The following is a 17,687-nucleotide window of genomic DNA, read 5'->3' as shown; positions in this document are numbered from 1 at the left end:
GCAGACAAGGAATCAGTGAGCAGGAATAAACACAAAACCCAACAAGGGTTTTCCAAGCAAAACTGTATATAGAGAAATGGAGGTCAGAAGAATCTGATCAGAAATGCCGCACATTGGTCTGTCACAAAGCAGGAAATAATTTGGTAGTCAGACAAGTAGCTTATATTTGGAAAAATTATTCTGGACAGATGAATATTAAAGCATATGTGCAAATATACTGATGAAGTATATACATGACAAGGCTCGGTTTAAATGTCTTCATCAAATTGCTTTTGGACATTCCAGTAAACTTAAGAAATGCTTTGACAAATACCAATAAGCTTAAGAAGAGAGAGATCAATTGCTGTAATTTATTGTAAATAAAGCTTACACTCATTTGAAACTCCAGGTGTACTGGGCCGCATTGGTGTTTCAAATATCTGATCACAGATCGATTTTCATAAATCACAGAAGCACAGACTCAAAACATAGGCATTCATTTATTTTATAGTCACATTTGAGTTAGGCAAGGAGGATAAGTAAAGATGCAGTCAGGGAGAAATGGTTAAAGGCTGGGGAGCAGAGAACCAGGAAGATAAGGAAGGGTGTATGTCTGGGTAAGCAATAAGATGTTAAGCGGAGTAGTGTTCAACTTTTGAGAAAAACACTCATTTTTGGGCAGGTTGTCCTATGCGTACATGCACATTGTTGTAACTCTGGTCCTGAGTCATTCCATCCTCTTCTTCCAGTTTGCTGCTATCCCATTTGGCCCCAAAACCACAAACATTTACATGTGGTTAACTTTACACATTAGGGCCGTGGCTACACTAGCCCCAAACTTCAAAATGGCCATGCAAATGGCCATTTCGAAGTTTACTAATGAAGCGCTGAAATACATATTCAGCGCTTCATTAGCACGCGGGCGGCCGTGGCACTTCCAAATTGACGCGCCTCGCGGCTCGTCCCGACGGGGCTCCTTTTAGAAAGGATCCCGCCTACTTCGAAGTCCCCTTTTTCCCATCTGCGAATAGGAATAAGGGGACTTCGAAGTAGGCGGGGTCCTTTCGAAAAGGAGCCCTGTCGGGATGAGCCACGCGAGGCGCGTCAATTTCAAAGTGCCGCGGCCGCCCGCGTGCTAATGAAGTGCTGAATATGTATTTCAGCGCTTCATTAGTAAACTTCGAAATGGCCATTTGCGTGGCCATTTCAAAGTTTGGGGCTAGTGTAGACACGGCCTCGTAGTGTAAAGAAGTCAATGATTGTGCTCTCAGATCAAAACTCTTCAGGGCTGGAAACATATCTGTGCTATGGAGGCATGCAGTACAGTGCCCTGGATTCTGTTTGGGGCCTCTTAGTAACTGTGGACCATACCTTCCAAACTGTTCTGTGAAGCATCTAATATGGATTTACTTTACCAGACTAACATTCATAAATAGCCACGCTTACCATTCCCAAGCTAAAATGAGATATGCTGCCAGGTCTGTTACAAAAGCATATATCTTCCCATGAGGAAAATTGACAGAATGGCTAGAATGCATGCAGAGTACACACAAAATCCCACCCTCCCACTTAACATCATTACCATTTTAATAATGACATTATGAAGTGTAAATAATGCCTGCATTCACAAACATATTAAAACCTACTTGAGGCAAGATCCAACTAAAGTGACTTCAGATGGTTCTGAATCCAACACAGGCTTTATAAACCTATGAAGGGGACACTTCATGCATAAGAAGTTAACAAAAAGGTTTTGTTTTGGTGTAAGCCTTCCTCTGCCGTGTTTATATTGGACATTGTTATGCAAATACAAAAATAAAAATTTGGGACCAGAGCCAAAAGCCAATTGACTTGAAGTCAATAGGTCTTTTCGGGATTTCAGTACTCTCTAGATCAGACCACGAAGTGCCTATGAATGTGCTTCTCACCCACAGACCAAGAACTGCTTCACTAAGGGGAGCACATATCGGTCCCACCGGGCACAAGGGACTCCCAGGCAGAGGTCACGGCAGAGCGGAGAGCAGCAGATCCGGGCATTCAGCCCGGCGCTGCTCGGCTCTTAGACCCGCGCCCTTGCTACAGGATCCTGGTGCTGAGAGGGGGTCGGGGGAGCCCGAGCGAAAGCGGCCAACAGACACCGAGACGAACCAAGCCACTTGCGCCTTCCACGTGCGCACCACACACCGGCGGGGCGCGCGGCGCCCCTCCCCGCCGCACGTTCACAGCAACGGTGACAGCCCTGGCGAGCGGGTCTCTAGGCCGGCGGCGGCGGCTGCAGGGGCAGGAGCGCAGGCAGGGGGCGGCCTGGGAGAGAGGACACGGGCAGCCGGTGGGAGACGCGACCCCGGGAGGGGGAGGAACAGAGGGGGCGGGGTCCCCGCGCGCGCCTGCCCTCCCGTCACTCACCAACTCATAGTCCCCTCCGGCCCCGGCTTCCTCCCGGAAACGCGTGTCCCTCGGCCCCGCCCCCCCGGAAGGGAGACCGGGGCACGCCGGACGGCGTGACATCACGCCGGGGGGGCGGGGCACGCTGGGCGTTAACTGGCTACCTCCCGGAGAAACTGGGCACTGGTCCGTCACGCGGTGGGCCGTGACATCACAGTTCAGTGGGGGGTGACGTCACTGGATGGGGTGACGTCGCGTCCCCGCGATGTGTCGTCAGAGGGATGAGTTGGTGAGGGGCTGTCTGAGGCATTGCACTGTGACATCATCGTTGCCCCAGACCCATGGGGACAGGCTCCCGAGCAGCACAGCACAGTGACCCCCAGGGCCTGGCTTTGGGGCGCAGCTCAGGCCCTCACACAACAGCAGCGGCCTTGCCCCCAGAGCCTCCGAGGCAGATCGCTGACATCCCGGACAGCGTGGCCCGCTTGCTGGCCCAGGCTGTAGTGCAGGGTGCAAATCCCACAGAGCTTTTCTTAGAGGCATCCCGCCCGCTTGCCTCGTTCAAAACTCTGCCTATGCTGTTGCCCGTGGACCTGCCGTGGGGGTTGTATTGCAGCAGTTACTTGTGTCTCGGGCAGTAGGATAAGGAGCTGTTGCACCAGTGGATGGAAAGACTTCGTTCTACGCACACATCTTTGAAGCTCGCTTCCCATTTTAAGCGTGATTTATTTATTATTAGGCACAGCCCCTGAGGAAGCCATCCCAGCATTTGCACAAGGCCCTGTACACGCTGGGACAGGTTAGTGATTCTGGATTAGCAATTTCACTGCCGGCATTCAGCCAAGCTGGATGGATTGAGTAAGTCTTCCAGTTCTTCCCTTTAATACTGAGTCTTAGTGTATTTATTGCAGGCTGCCAGAGAGCTGGTGCAATGCACAAAATGCTTAAGTAACAATGCCAGGATCCACAAGAAGAACAAACGTGAGAGACAGGACCACGGCAAGGAGCTGATATATAGTGTAAGGTGCAGGCCTGTGACTTGGAAGGAAAATAACTGGTGTGCTATTGTGTTACGATTTTTGCAATGTCAGGAAAGGTCCAGTTGCGCTCAGTAGTCAATAAAATTGACAGTGTTCTTGGGAACTGAGTAGAAAACCACATGGCTTAGCATTTCTAATCTTCACAGCATTTCCAGACTTATACAAATTAACTAAATGGTCCTATTTTACAGTTACAGAAACTGAAGCAAAAAGTGTAAGACCAAAACATTCAGATGTGTGACCTCTGATGTTGGATGCCTTTTGAATAGCTGACTGGAGTTACACAGGCCAAAAGCCTCAGAAATATTGATGTACTTAACTCCCAGTGATATCAATGGAAGTTAAGCATCTAAATGTTCTGGAGGACCTAGGCCCTTGGACATGATCTTCAGAGACACCGAGCTACCACACCACCAGCTGAATTCCATGGGAACTGCACATTTTCACATACTGGTGGCTGAGCTCAAGCATCAAAAAATGGAAGCAACCATACAGAATAGATGATATAGAAACTCTTCATCACAGTGATGTAAAATGATTCCTGTGAGGGGGAGATCTCAGAACCCAAGTTCCAGACAAAGCTCAAATGTCTACAAAGTGATTTTTAATCCCACAGCCTGAGCCCCATGAGTCTCAGTCAATGGACTAGGACAGCAATGGGCAACGAACACCAGTAAGTGGGCTGCATGAATGGCCCTTCTTCATCTCAGTGAGCAGCAAGACTGAAATCCAGTGGTAGGCAAATTGCAACCTGAAAATTGCATGCAGCCCATTGAGATTCCACCTGTGGCCTGTGCACCCCTTTTCTGCCCCCTTCCCTGGTGCTTCTTACACATTTGGGGCACCAGAGCCCCACACCTACTCCTCCCCAACCCTCCCAGCCTTTCTGGAGCACCATGGATCAGCTGTTCACGGTGTTCCAGCTCTTGGATGGATGGAGGGAGGGAAGGGGAGAATTGGTGACAGAGTAAGAATCAGCAAATTCATAGAGCTCTGAAAATGCTGGGAGGGAGGGAGAGGAGTAGGTAAATGCAGGGCTCCAGTGCCCCCATGCACGAGGCATGGCAGAAGGGGGCAGAGAGGGGGTATGTAGGCCATGGGTTGCCCACCACTAGACTAGAGTTAGTCACAACCATGCTGCAGGTCTTTTATTCTACTGTAGCTGTACCCAGTCAGGTGTACATCCTGCCCTCTCTCAGTAGGTCCTTTTCTGACCCCCATTGCTGTAGTACCAGAGTACCTCATGATCCTTAATCTATTTAACCTTTTAACATCCGACGGGATAGGGAAGTGCTGTTATCCCCATTGTAGAGATGGGGAACTGAGAGATGAATGGCCAGGTTTTCATAGCTATTATCTGCCTGGAGATGTAAACCTTAGAGACTTTGCCGAGGTCACAATGGAGTATATGCCAAAGCAGGGAACTGAATTTGAGCTTCCTGGGTGAATACCCTAACCACTGGATTACTGTCCCTCTGCTCAGCAATATCAGGGCAAGGAAAAGACCCTAGGTTTCTCACACAAGAAGTCCTGTGGCACCTTATAGACTAACAGATATTTTGGAGCATAAGTTTTCGTGGGCAAAGACCCGCTTTGTCAGATGCATCTGACGAAGTGGGCATTTGCCCACAAAAGCTTATGCTCCAAAATATGTTAGTCTATAGGGTGCCACAGGACTTCTTGTTTTTGAAGATACAGACTAACACGGCTACCTCTCTGATACTGGATTTCTCACGTACCCAGCAGGCACTGTAGCCACCTGCTGCCCCTTTGCCTGGCTATTTGTGCAGCCCCATAGGTAGCCAAGACACTTTATAAATATGAAAAAATACAGAGCCCCTGCTGGGAGGACTGGACACCCTTATAAGAAGAGACTGCAGCAGGCTGCTGACCTGGGTGCAAATTCTGCAGCCTTCCGGAGAACTCCTGTGATATTCGGAGCCGCGGCAGCAGAAGGCTGTCACGCAATTTAAATGAGGGGAAGACAGATGTGCACTGGATTACAACACACACAGCTTCACACTCCAGGACTTGCATACAAGCTCCCCACCCCAACTGCTGCTGCTGCACCTGGCTGCCAGGCCTGCTCCTCTCTGTAGTCCTAGATGTTTACCTCTGCCCCACCCAGTTCCATCATCCAGGCCAAATACAAACTTCCCCTGAGAGTCCCATCTTACCCCAGTTTGTGGCACAGCATTTGACTTTCTCTGCAGTGTGGCCCTAGATCCCTGCGGTGAAACAGGCAGCGAGCGAGGGAGGGAGAGGCCACTGACCTGGGTGCCAGTCAAGGTGGAAGTGGCAGAAGCAGCCTCTGCTTGTTCCCAAGGTGAACAGGGCAATTGCCAAGTGCAGGCAGGTCCTGTCCCGTGCCAGTGGGATGCGAGGAAGTCTTTGAGTCAGTGACTTGTCTGCCAAGCACATGGGGATTTAGAGCATCATGTCAGGACCATGAAGACTACTGTCTGGATCCTCAGGGTGGAACAGGGCTAGGGAGCAAAGGTGCCTGTGTGTCTCAGGTGGTAAGAGGGATGGATTGTACTATAGAACTGTCCCAGGGTAGAATGGTGGTGCTACAGGGTAGTGACAACTACATCTCTTTCCATGTCCTAGTGCTGGGGAGTTACTTGGAGCTGTGGATGGTGAAGGACCGAGACACCTTTGCTCTACGAGCAGATAAAGGGGCATCTCCAAAGCATCCCGGCAGAGGGAACAGAAGGCTTTTCTCTGGCGTGGCACAAGTAGTGGTGAAAGCCAGGCGGCTGACCAGCAACACGAGGGGGCAAATTTCTAGGCTTTTCACCTCACTCATGTATCCTGAGTGCAGAAAAGAGACAACCCTTGGACTGAAGGGACAATGGAGACTAAACTCCACCCCAAATGCGTGCTCCAGCGTTGCTCGTGTTGGCCGATAGGATCAGAGGACAGTTCATTCTCTGTGGCCCCTACAGTCCATGCTTTCTCTGGTGAGGCTGCCGACAAAGGGACTGACCACCATCTGATGAAGTGAGTCTGTGCTCACGAAAGCTCATGCTCAAAACTTTTCTGTTAGTCTATAAGGTGCCACAAGACCCTTCGTTGCTGTTACAGATCCAGACTAAGACGGCTACCCCTCCGATACTTGACAAAGGGACTGGGTAGTGATGGCATATCTGCCTTTTTAGAACCAGACTTGGACCTACTACATTGTTTCAGGGGACCTGCCAAAGTTCCATCAGAACTTTTAGTCCCTCCTGACCTGACTCAAATTCCATCCCAGGAACCTGTCAGTAAAACGCTGCATGTTGCCCAGCCTCCTTCAGTCCTTTCCCCAGAGCCATCCACTGCCTGGATACTGCTCCTTTCCCCAATTAAAAGTCACAAGCATCCAGGACAGTGCTGAAGCATTCTTAGCTAAGAGCCTTGCCTATTGCATAAGAGGCTTTCAGGCACTTTGGCTTCCATTTCATGTCTGCCTGTTTGGATTCCTGCTTGCAGAATGACTAACTTTAAGGACTTAAAAAATGTTTTGATTACACTGCCTATTTGCCAACTGGGAGCATTAGTCACTGCATTGGTGCGTGTGTGTGTGGAGATACCAGGCGTAAAGCTCAGCAGAGCTCCTGTCTTTCTCCCCCTCCTCCTCCTTTCTGACTTACTAGCACGATCCCAAGCAGGCTGAAGAATAGAGACAGAGTGAACACACATGAACATCTTCAGGAATAATTACACTTCATTATTTTCCTTCCCCATGCATCCAAAGACTGGAAACTGCCAAAGCCGCCTTCTAAAGGTTTGGGGCAGGACTTTGGATGCACAAATCCTCAGCTGGCATAAATCCATATAGTCCCTTCAGCAGGCACCAGCTAAGGGGCTGCTCCACAGTTTGTTTCCTATTCATCTGTGTGTGTAAAGTGAGGGCTGGGGCAGGGTTCTGGATTAGCAACCTTCTGGTGATGGGCAGAACAGGGGTGCCTTCCTTGGCGTGCTGCTCCATCGGGTTGCTCTGCCTCTGCTCCAGGAGGCCTCATCTAGAAAGGGAGGCAGGTGTGTTCAGTCTCCACAGTGCAGTCCATCTCTGCAAAAACCCCCAGCACAGGGCACCAACATGCAGTGTCTGCAGCTGGAGTTTGGGGAATGCCTGTCTACTGGAACTAGCCTGGCCTAATTAGTGTGTGTATTGTGGTTGCCCCTATGGGTCCATCATGCCAGGTGTCATATACCCACAACACACGACAGAGTCTGTGCCCTGAAGCTGCTGTCGAACTAGACAAAACGCACTTGGGTGGGAAGTATTATCATCCCCATTTTGCAGAAGGGAAACTGACCAAATCTAAGCAAGCATCAAGCCGGAAGAAATACAGTCTGTGAGGGAGCTCAGAATTAAATGCTGATCTCCCAAGTTCCAGTCCAGACCACTTTTCCTCTGTAACCTTGAAACCCACCACACCCACTTCCCAGGGATCACTGAACCGCCACCCAATGGTAACAGCTTTGATATGCTGGAGCTGAACCTTCCAGCTCTGTATTCCCTTATTCATTTCTGGAACCGACTCATTACTGCAGCAGTAGCCTCTACAAAACCTGTTGATAACTTAGCATGAGTTGGCCAGTGGTAGAGACCCAGCAATTTGTCTGCACAGAACACAAGCGATGATCTCTGTCACAGAACAGGCATGGGGCTGCGTCTGCCAGTGTAACAGTATAACCAGTATGGCTTCCTCTATAGCCATATTGAGAGGCCGAGAGCTCTTCTGCAGCCAGAATAAAGAGCAGCAGCCAGTAACTGTGAAGCTACAGGTCATAGTCATATTCCATCCACATTTCAGTACAGTAGTGTCACATCAGGTTGTTAAGAAGACGACCACATCCTAGTGCCACTCACTGTTAATTATATCTCAAGCTGGGTAACGAAAACTTAGCTAACAGCATTTCATCTGCTAAGCAATGACATCAATAGCCGAGATTGTGGAATCACCATTCTATGCTGATTGTCTTCACTTTTCTACTGTTTTCTGTATATCCTCTGTCTGGTTTGTAATTGCTCCTGTCCGCTGTATAATTAATATTGCTAGGTGTAAATCAGTTAAGATGGTGGGTTATGATTGGTTAGGTCATTCTGTCATTAGCATCTGAAGAAGTGGGTCTGTCCCACGAAAGCTCATCACCAAATAAATTGTTTTGTTAGTTTTTAAAGTGCTACATTTCTGCTGCTTTGTTCTGTTACAGTAGGTTATGATTGGTTAGTCAAATTATACTAAAGTAATTGGTCAAGGTATAGCTAAACAGGACTCAAGTTTCACTACTTAAACTGGGGTCCAAGAAGGAAAAAAGGAAGGGAAGAAAAGAACATTAAGCAGGAAAGAAGGAACACCATAAGGAGGACTCAACCCCCAAGACCCTGAGTTGCAGCAACCAGCATCCAGAGTGTGAGTTTGTCTGGCCCAACAGGGGAAGTCTGCCTGCCTTATCAGGACTGGTGAACATAATCCTGTGTGCTTAGCATGTATTCTGCTTCCTTGGTAATTGTAAATTAGAGAATAAGAATATTACTGTGGAAGGCTTTTTCAGTGGCACAGACCCTGCCTACCTGCAAGAAATTACACTCTGAGCCCTAGGAATGGGGTAAGGGTAGGAGTTGAAATTAACAAGGTCACGCCTTGAGCCCTGAAGATTGGGTAAAGGTATGTATGTCCCTGAGTGTGGATGGGATAAGAAATTTGTGCAGGTAACAGCAGGGAGGGGCGTAATGCTGGAGCTGAATTGAAGCACAGCATTAGAGTCCCTTCCACCTCTTCTGCCAGCTCCAGAGGTTGCATGTGGCATCTGCATCATTGCGCAGCTGAAACCAGAATGCACCCTCTCCTGGTTTGCAGGCGACACATCTGCTGTTGAGCCGGAAGCAACGCTTGTCCCTGGGCAAAGCTGGTAGGAATCCCACTGAGCAGATCATGGAGGTAGACGCCCTTTGCAGATCTTGCACCATGCACAGGGCTCTTGCTTTGGGTGCTCCTGGTTTGGGATGGCAGGTCTTTGGGTTCCTCCCAGCAGTTTTGTAATATCCCTCCCCCGCATCTGACTGGCTGTGCTCACAGACTTGACTGGCATCTCAAGGCATAGTACAATAAGAGCTGATAATTAAACTACTAACCAAGCTTATTGACCCAATTAAAAAGGGCTTGGGGGAAACAGCAAGTCTTTTAACAGGCACCAGCTGACTGTTGCTAACCTGGGAGCACCCAAACATCAGGGTGCAGAGGATAAATGCTCCAGCACCTGTTGTAGTGGGGCTGAAGGGTGCCCAGAGATGCTGTGCTTCCCTGTCGGGCCCCCGTCGACTGTTCTCATGGCATACTGGAGAAAACCTGGTTTATTACGAAGATAAATTGCCCCATGAGCCTTCCAGAACATGGAACTCCATTGGCTTGGCAGCCTTGCTGAGAGCCAGTGGCCTCCCTCCAGCCGCTCTGCTGACATCCTAGTGGACACAGACTCTTCCTTCATCCTGTGATGGTTTCTCTCTCGGTAGACCTTGAGCCCTTCTTTCTCCTCAAGAGGAGAATAGGGACACTTCCCTCAGTGCCAGAAGGGGACTAGACACATTGCTCAGCTGTAGCTATAACGCAGGGGCCTCCTCATGGAGGGAACTGACACAACTTGAATCTAGACACTCCAGAGGTGCCTTTGGTAGGATCAGCCTCCCCAGGAGTTTGCACCAGATTTATAAGCACTAGGTTATTCCCACAAGGCTGCAGGGCAGAAGAATGGAGCATATCTAGGATCTTTGAGCAAGGGCACTGGAAATCTTAGCTGGGACACATCTGCAGCTTTGGTCTTGTTACTGGTGTTGAGGAGAACCTCTTCTATGTCCCATAAGGAGAGGTGGGGAGGGCTGAAGTGGGGATGGGTCCTTCCATCCAAAGTGGCAGAAGCTCAGCCTAGGTCGGTCTCTGCCGAGACACCAGCCCTGCACGGAGAGCGCACCCACATCACTTCTTTGGCTGGAAGTGGCCTACCTCACTTGTTTTGCTCATGCAGACACAACAAAACAAGACAGCATGTTTTAAGGGAAAGCCAAAAAAGGCCTTAATTATCTGTGGGCTCTGATTATACCACTGGGAGGAAAACAGGCTGGAGAGGGCAGGAATCTCTCCTTCTGCTGCTAGACATGAGCCTGAAATAGCAGAGCATCTCCTAAGCATGCCTGCAGTTTGTGCACCAGTATTATCCTTATTATGGAATTGGTCTCCATGAAGTCATGTACCAAAAAACCCTTCCTTCTGGCTGCGTGAAGGTGTCCAAATTGGCTCTGATCTTCCAAACGGGTCATCTGGAGATCGCCTGGCGCAACCAAATGGCCATGGGGGTTTGTAGTCCTTTTACCTTGTTCAACTCGCCTGAGTTCCATAGCCAAGCCCAAGACGACAACTAGTGCTGTTTAGCAGGTGGAGGAGTCTGTTTCTTCCCTCCTTCTTTCGGGAGGAGCAGATGGGATTTAATTTTTCTCTCAGCGGCAGCGAGCTGAGAATAGCAGCTCTTCAAATTGGCACCGAGGCGGTGGAAAGGCACAATGAGAAACACCCAGAAATGCCCCCTACCAGCCTGGATGTTGGAATGCAGAACTGGGTTGCGAGATGCAGAACAGGCAGAGCGGCACACTGGGACAAATTCAGATCTGCTGTAAGAGTCTCATGCTACATCTAAATCTGATCTGGTCTTATTGATTTCATTCAGTCCCGTGACTGGCCCTCTGCAACACCCAGTTTGTTAGGATACAATCCTGCCAGGCACTGAGCTCCCTCTGCTCCCAGGGACTCAGCCCAGTGCAGACTGAGTGCTTTAATACAGAAGGGTAAAAGACATAGGATCGCAGGGAAGGCTAACACTCCTGGTTGATGGGATCAGAGTAAATCGGTGGGATAGTTTCTCTTCCGCTGAGGTCCATTGCCAGGCAGAAATCTACGGGTTGGAGGATACAGCCGAGACCTCTGCTGGAGTGGGAGATCAGGATCTGGTCATGAATCCTGGCTCTTGCCACAGGGGAAATTTCAGTCAGGCTGTAAATGCCTTTGCAGGGCTGGAGCAGGGAGATGGGGTATGTGAGTGAGTGAGGCAGTACAGCGCCGTGCAGCCCCAGAACCAGTCACTTGTGCTGCTTGGAACTGCAAGCTCTGCAGCCCAAACCCTCATGGATTTTTATTTTCACAGCAACAACTTATTATTTCTATTATAATAGTGCCCCGAAGTGCCATCAGAGCTTAATGCCTCACTGTGCTGGGTACTGTTTAGACACAAAGCACGAGATACCTCCAGCCTCAGATTGCTCCCCAGCAATACAGGGAAGACAAAGGATGGGAGGAGGAGAGTATTATTATCCCCATCTTGCAGAGGGAGAAGCTGAGGTTTTCAAAGGGATCTGGATTGCCAGTCTCCATTAATATTAATGAGAATTAATGTCATGTTCAAATCCCCTTAGGCAACTTTGAGAATCTCAGCCATGGAGATTAAATGACTGGTCCAAGGTCACGCAGAGTGTTAGCTGGGAGCTCTCCTGAATCTGTCCAGGGCAGTCACGACAAGACCATCTTCCAATTGCAACTCCTTCCCGATGCCAGGCAAGCAAACACCCAGCCAAGAGACAGAGTAATGACTGCCACCACGTTTTGTCAGAGCTTTTAGATCTGATAGCCTTGTTTAACTGTGTACACTTAACTGTCATTAACAAGGAAAACCTACTTCTAAAAGAACTTCTTATTCTGAGCAATTACACAAATGGAAGACTTCAATGAGTAAAGGGGAGGAAAATCAACCACTGCCACATCTCTTCTCAGAAGTACAAATCATCTGTACCACCCTTCTCCAGGGAATATGCTGCTTTTTAAATCTATTGCAATTTCCCCTGCATGTCAGAAAAACTGTACTTAACATACAGGGGAAGGGAATGTCGCGGGAACCTGGCACGCGCCGCAGCTTAATGCAAGAGAGAAATTAAGAAGAATAAATATCCCTAGACATTTCGCTCCCTGCAAACAAACTCAGAGAGAGTTTAAAATACCATGAGAGCGTTTAATTGCTTTTTCCAGTTTTCATTTAAAAAAAAAAAAAGAGCTGGCTCACACTTGTGCCTGGAATAGTGAAAGAGTACGAGGAGCTGGAAGTAGCAATTAGGAGCATGGATTGGGATTAAAATTAGAATCCCCTTGTTTTAGAGACCAACCCTGGAAAAAACTGGAAGCACACAAGGTTTAGGGTTCAGACCAGTGTTGTGGTTAAGAAACTGGATATTATGCAGAAGAGCTGGCTTCGATTTCCTGCTCTGAGACAGGCTTCCTGGGTGGCCTTAGGGACATCACTTAATGACTCCATTCCTCATTTGTGAAACTGGGACGATAATGCTTCCTTGGTCAGTCTTATTCATACTGTAAGCTTCTCAGGGCAAGAACCACCATTTAGTGTGTATCTGGACATTGGCTAGAACTAAGAACAACCTGGTCTTGAAGAGCTCCCTACAGTCTATCATACAGGGCCCTCCTTAGGCATATGCAGCATACCTGCAAACCGCCCCTCTGCCCAAATTTGGGGCACCACTGGGTCTTCGTGTCCACCTGTCTGCCTTTTCTCATCTTGCAGGCTCCCAGCACAGCAGGCTGCTGCAGCCTGGTGATCTTCCTCTGAGGGAATCCAGTAACTTAAAGTGAAAAATCTCCAGCCTGCCAGCGCTACAAGCACTATATTGAACCTGTGAAAGAGCCAGTCAGGTGGTCATGAAGCCATTTAACAGGTATCTGCCAAATCCCAGGTATGTATTCTCAGGTTTTGAATTTACTCACAAAAAACAGTCGTGTGTTACTGTAATATTTACTCAGAACTCTTAGTCTATGGGACCTTTGTTTAAAATTTGCTTTAAAATATTCTATTAATGTGTTGATGAAGATTATAAAATCACATCTCTAAAAAAATCCTTGCATAGATTTTTTTAGATGCACAATCTGAGTATTAATCTTTAGCTTGAAATACTTGGCTCTTCAGATAAATAGATTTTTTTTTTTTAAAAAAACAGAAATCCTTCAAAAAGACCATCCTTATCTAAAATACATATGCAACCCCAGGCTACCATCTGGCACAGGGAGACCAGTTTAATAATACTGCAAAGGGAAGCAGAAATTTTAAGGATGGCCCTGTTATCACAGTACAAATAACTTAATTCACCGTCACAGGTTTCTGTAGGATGGGGGCCCTAGTTCACTGATCTAGATGCTGATTCTACACACATTTAAGCATTTTGGCAACTGTCGGGGCGTAAGAAAAATCGCACATTGTTGTAAATATTTACAGGATTGGGACCTTAAAGAATGCATTTGTAGGCAGAGTAAATAAGCAAAGTAAGGCAGAAAGCAAGCCATGGTGCAGTGGCATCAGTCCACAAAGCCAGCAACTTTTCAATTCAAAATAAGAAAGGGAAAAACAAGTAGGAGGAAATTATAGTTTTGGAGTTATTTTCAGAAAGGAAACTGAAAAAAAGACCCTAGTTTCAGTACAAAACATGGAAAATTTAGGAAAATAACTTCCAACATGTTTTTGGGAGGTGATGGGGGTAGATTTTCTCTGCTCTTTTCCTTGGACCTTTTTTTTGAAGTTTTAAAATTGCAAAGTGGTGTGCGTGTGCTTGCGTGTGTTGTTCCAAGCATTTTCAGGACCCATCGGCCAAAGCAAGTTTAGTCAGTTCCATTCTCTTGCCACTCGTAGGAGGGGTTGTGTTTGAGGCAATCTGAGTGAACCCTGGAGAAAGCTAGAGCTGCTCCTTTGTACCTGGCGAGAGGGTGTGTGCAGGGTTGAAGGAGCAGAGCCTGAGTAAATGGCAGGAGAACGTTGTGTAGAACATGGCCCTGTGTGTGAGGAGTGGGGACTGGAGCGTGGAGTCGTGGGGAAAGTGTGTGTGTGATGCTTGCACAGAGAGGGCACCTGTGTACTTGCAGCGGGTGACTATGGAGCTCAAAGGGAGAAGCTATTGACTGGCCAGCTGTGCTGGTCCCTAACTGTCTTTTCTTCCCATTGAGGGGTCGTTTGCGCACCTGTGAGTGGGAAGGGCTGTGGAAGAGCACCTGGGGGTGTATCCGGAAGTGGAGCCATGTAGGCAGCATGTCTGGCAGGAGGGAGAGTGGCTGGCAGTGGAGAGAAAGGTAACATGGGGAGAGAAGAAGAGGGACGATGCAATGAGCCCGCACCTGGGTCAGTTGAAGTGCCTACAACTAGGCGAAGGACACGAACACCGAGAAGGACCAGGAGCTGGTTAGTGTGGGCTGAGTGAGGGGTATGACGAGGGCCAAGGAACGGCGTTAAGGCAAGCGTGGGCAGGATGATTAGAGACATTCCCTAATAGCAAGATCAGAGGCTGCAGAAGTGACAGGGGATTCTGCTGGCACTGCTTCCCTGGAGAGCTCGGGGTACGGCAGCTCTCCAGGGGCTCAGCTGACAGTGAGCAGTGAGGGAGGGGAACAAACAAGCTCAGAGGAGCAAGAGGCAGCAGGGCCAGCAGAGCAGTTGAACGTGGGAGAGGCACTTGGCACTCAGATGGGTGTCAGTCCAGTTTACAGACCAAGGGCCTAGAAGAAGAGGAGAGCAGTCCCTGACGGATGGTGACAGGTCCCCAAGACACGCACCTGGGGGAGGAGGGAGACAAACCCAAGGCAAGCGAATGTGCAACTCCGATGGGCCAGGAGAGATGCAGAGCAGGCTGGAGACAAGTCCAGCTTAGCCCACGTGAACTGTGGGAGAGAAACAGAAGGTGTGGGAGGGAGCTGTCCCAGTAGCAGTCATGCTCTAACATCCCAGAGCAGCAGGTGAGTCTGGCAATGCGTGTCTGTGGGTCACAACCAGAGCTCCCTCTCATCTTCTCCATCCGTGTGCACATCTCTTCCGTCCCGGTGTGGAATGATGCTTTTCACGTACACCATCTGCAGAAACAAGACACCTGGCTGGATGCACTCAGCTAATCAGCTGGGCAGTAGCTGGCTCTCCTGGGTGCCTGTGCACAGCGTACAGGGAACACTGCTCATAACCTCTCGAGTAGCAGGAGAAACTGGACGAGGAGAAAAGGGGGTCTAAGCCCCGGACAAAGGAAGACGTAGAGACGAATGGAACCAGGAGCAAGGCACAGTGCTGGTGACTGCTGCAGTGCAAGCACATCGCAAACACCCAGTCCTTTTAATCTCGAACTACAACGTGAGCGGATGAAGGGGCAGCAGCAGATGTAACACATCTAGACTGGGGGAAATGGTTTGAAATGGTGCCTCGTGAACTCTTCCTTGAGAAGCTAATTCAAATTGGCTTGGATGTGTGAGCGCTGTCACATGGCTGGAAAGCCTGCTGAAGGCCTGGCGACAAAAGGTAATGCTTCATGGCACTGTGCGGTGGGGAGGTGTCCAGCACAGAGCTGCAGGGATCAGCGCTAGGGGCGGCTTTGTTAACAATCTGGACGTGCAGGTAAACAGCCCGGTAATTACATTCGCAGATTGTACTAAACTGGGAGGTGTTACAAACACCAGTGAGGACAAAGGATTAACATAAAAGGATCTAGGGAGGTTAGAAACGCAGGCAGGAAATGAGCATGGATTGAGCAGGGGCATATGCAAGCAAACGCATCCAGGGAGAAGTGATCCCAAAGCAAGATTTTCACTGGGTGGGTGACATTTAGAGAGTTGGAATGGCCAAAAATGCACAGCTAGAGGCAAGAGCAGGTAGCACATGAGGTGGAAGCCTGCAATAAGATACGGCAGCAAAGTTGGAAAAAACAAAGCCGGTTTGGCTTGCGGATGGACATGCATCAGAGCAGCTCCAGAAGGCAGGGAGAGTTCTGCTTAAAGCATAAAAGGAGCCTCTACTCTTTTGCCTGGCTTGGGTGAACAGGGTTCCCCACAACCAGAGTTCCCTGTAAGCTGAGCACTTCCGATTCAGAAGCTGCCCAGCTGATTAGCTGGGTGCCCACAGCCACCTACGGCTGGCAGCATGTTTCTACTGGGGGCGCACATCTGCACATGCCTCAGTTCACATAAAATGCATTCCACATATGAATGGAAACAGTTAGAGGGAACATGACCCAAAACTTCCCCCTTCATTCACTGGGGTGATGCAAGCTCCCGCCTCCAGTTCAAGAGAATGACACCTTTTCAGCCTGACGCCTTCTGCTTTGGATTCACTGGTTGAAAAGGAATTATGAGCAAACTGGGTGGAGAGCAAAGAGCTGAAGAAGCGATTGAGCGGAGCGAGGGGAGCTGACTGCAGAGGAAAGCTGTCCTGCCGGACCTTGTGAGGGGCCCTGACCCACTTTTGGACTTCAGTGAGAATTTAGGGCATTCAGCCTCCTCCCAGAATCAGGCCTAATGGCTGAGCACCTCTAGCAAATCCAATGGGACCAGATTATGCCTAACTTGGCCAGACAAAGACCAGTGGTGAGACACCCAGCCATTGGCAACTGGCCGAACGGAACAAACAACAAAGAAGAGGAACAGAGGATAGTCCAAGAGCTAATACCTGTGGGCAGCGGGGTGTTATGCACGGGGACATTCAGGCTGGATATTGGGCACAAGCATGTCCATGCTCTTATGGAAGAGCGTCGCAGAGAAGCCCACAGGTTAGGGTATTTAAAACTTCATCAGGACTAACCCAGACAAACAAGACAGTGCAGAAGCTCCTGGCTGGTTCAGGCACTGGACTCAGGAGATCAAGGCTCATCCCTAGCTCTGCCCCAGGCGCCCCGGGACAAATGACTCCTGGTCTGCGCCCCTCCACTCCCCTCCCCAGCGTGGGGCTTAAAACACATCCACAGGTCGCAGGGGTGCACTGTGCGGCTCTATAGTTGGGAAGTGCCCTAGCGCTATGGTGACGGGGATCCCATTTGTCACTGGCACTGGGGCAAGAACAGAGACTGGGGAGGAGGGCCGGCTAAATGCTGAAGCAAAAAAAAAAGCAAGGGGAGGGGGCACACAACAAACAAGCTGGAATGATTTGAGCACAGATGGGGCCTACCCAGAGAGGTCCTGTTATAAGGAGTACCCTCGCAGGGGCAGTAACAGGAGTGAGACTGATAAATCATTTAAAGGAGTAAGTGATGTGAGTCGTCAGTCTCCTGTGGGCCTGTCCACGACCAGCAATCAAAAGCACAGAGCTAGCATGGAGCTCAACCCACATAACTGCTGATATTAACTAAACACAACAGCTCCCTTTGGGAATCCCCTGCCCATGGCCCCTGCTGCCATGAGCCTCCCAGCGCTCCCTTTGTCTGGGATCTGATTGGTGAGATGCGGAGAC

The 17,687-nt window shown here is 49.3% G+C and overlaps 1 protein-coding gene across 3 annotated transcripts in view; it reads right to left on the bottom strand.

Annotated features, from left to right (window-relative positions):
- LOC142004338 (early growth response protein 3) overlaps positions 1-17,687 on the bottom strand; it is a 324,184-nt gene that overhangs the window by 58,621 nt on the left and 247,876 nt on the right. The window contains exon 1 of one of the 3 annotated variants that reach the window (XM_074981931.1): positions 2,386-2,435. The exons of 1 other annotated variant lie outside the window; for it this stretch is intronic. In XM_074981931.1, coding sequence (XP_074838032.1) covers positions 2,386-2,393 — 8 coding nt within the window. In that variant the 5' untranslated portion in view covers positions 2,394-2,435. Of the gene's footprint in view, positions 1-2,385; positions 2,436-17,687 lie in introns of those variants that run through there. One more of the 3 variants, XM_074981932.1, reaches the window with a different exon arrangement.

This window comes from Carettochelys insculpta, chromosome 31, assembly GCF_033958435.1.
Source record: "Carettochelys insculpta isolate YL-2023 chromosome 31, ASM3395843v1, whole genome shotgun sequence".
In the NCBI taxonomy this organism is placed as follows: Eukaryota; Metazoa; Chordata; order Testudines; family Carettochelyidae; genus Carettochelys; species Carettochelys insculpta.
This window is presented reverse-complemented; position numbering and strand designations above follow the sequence as displayed.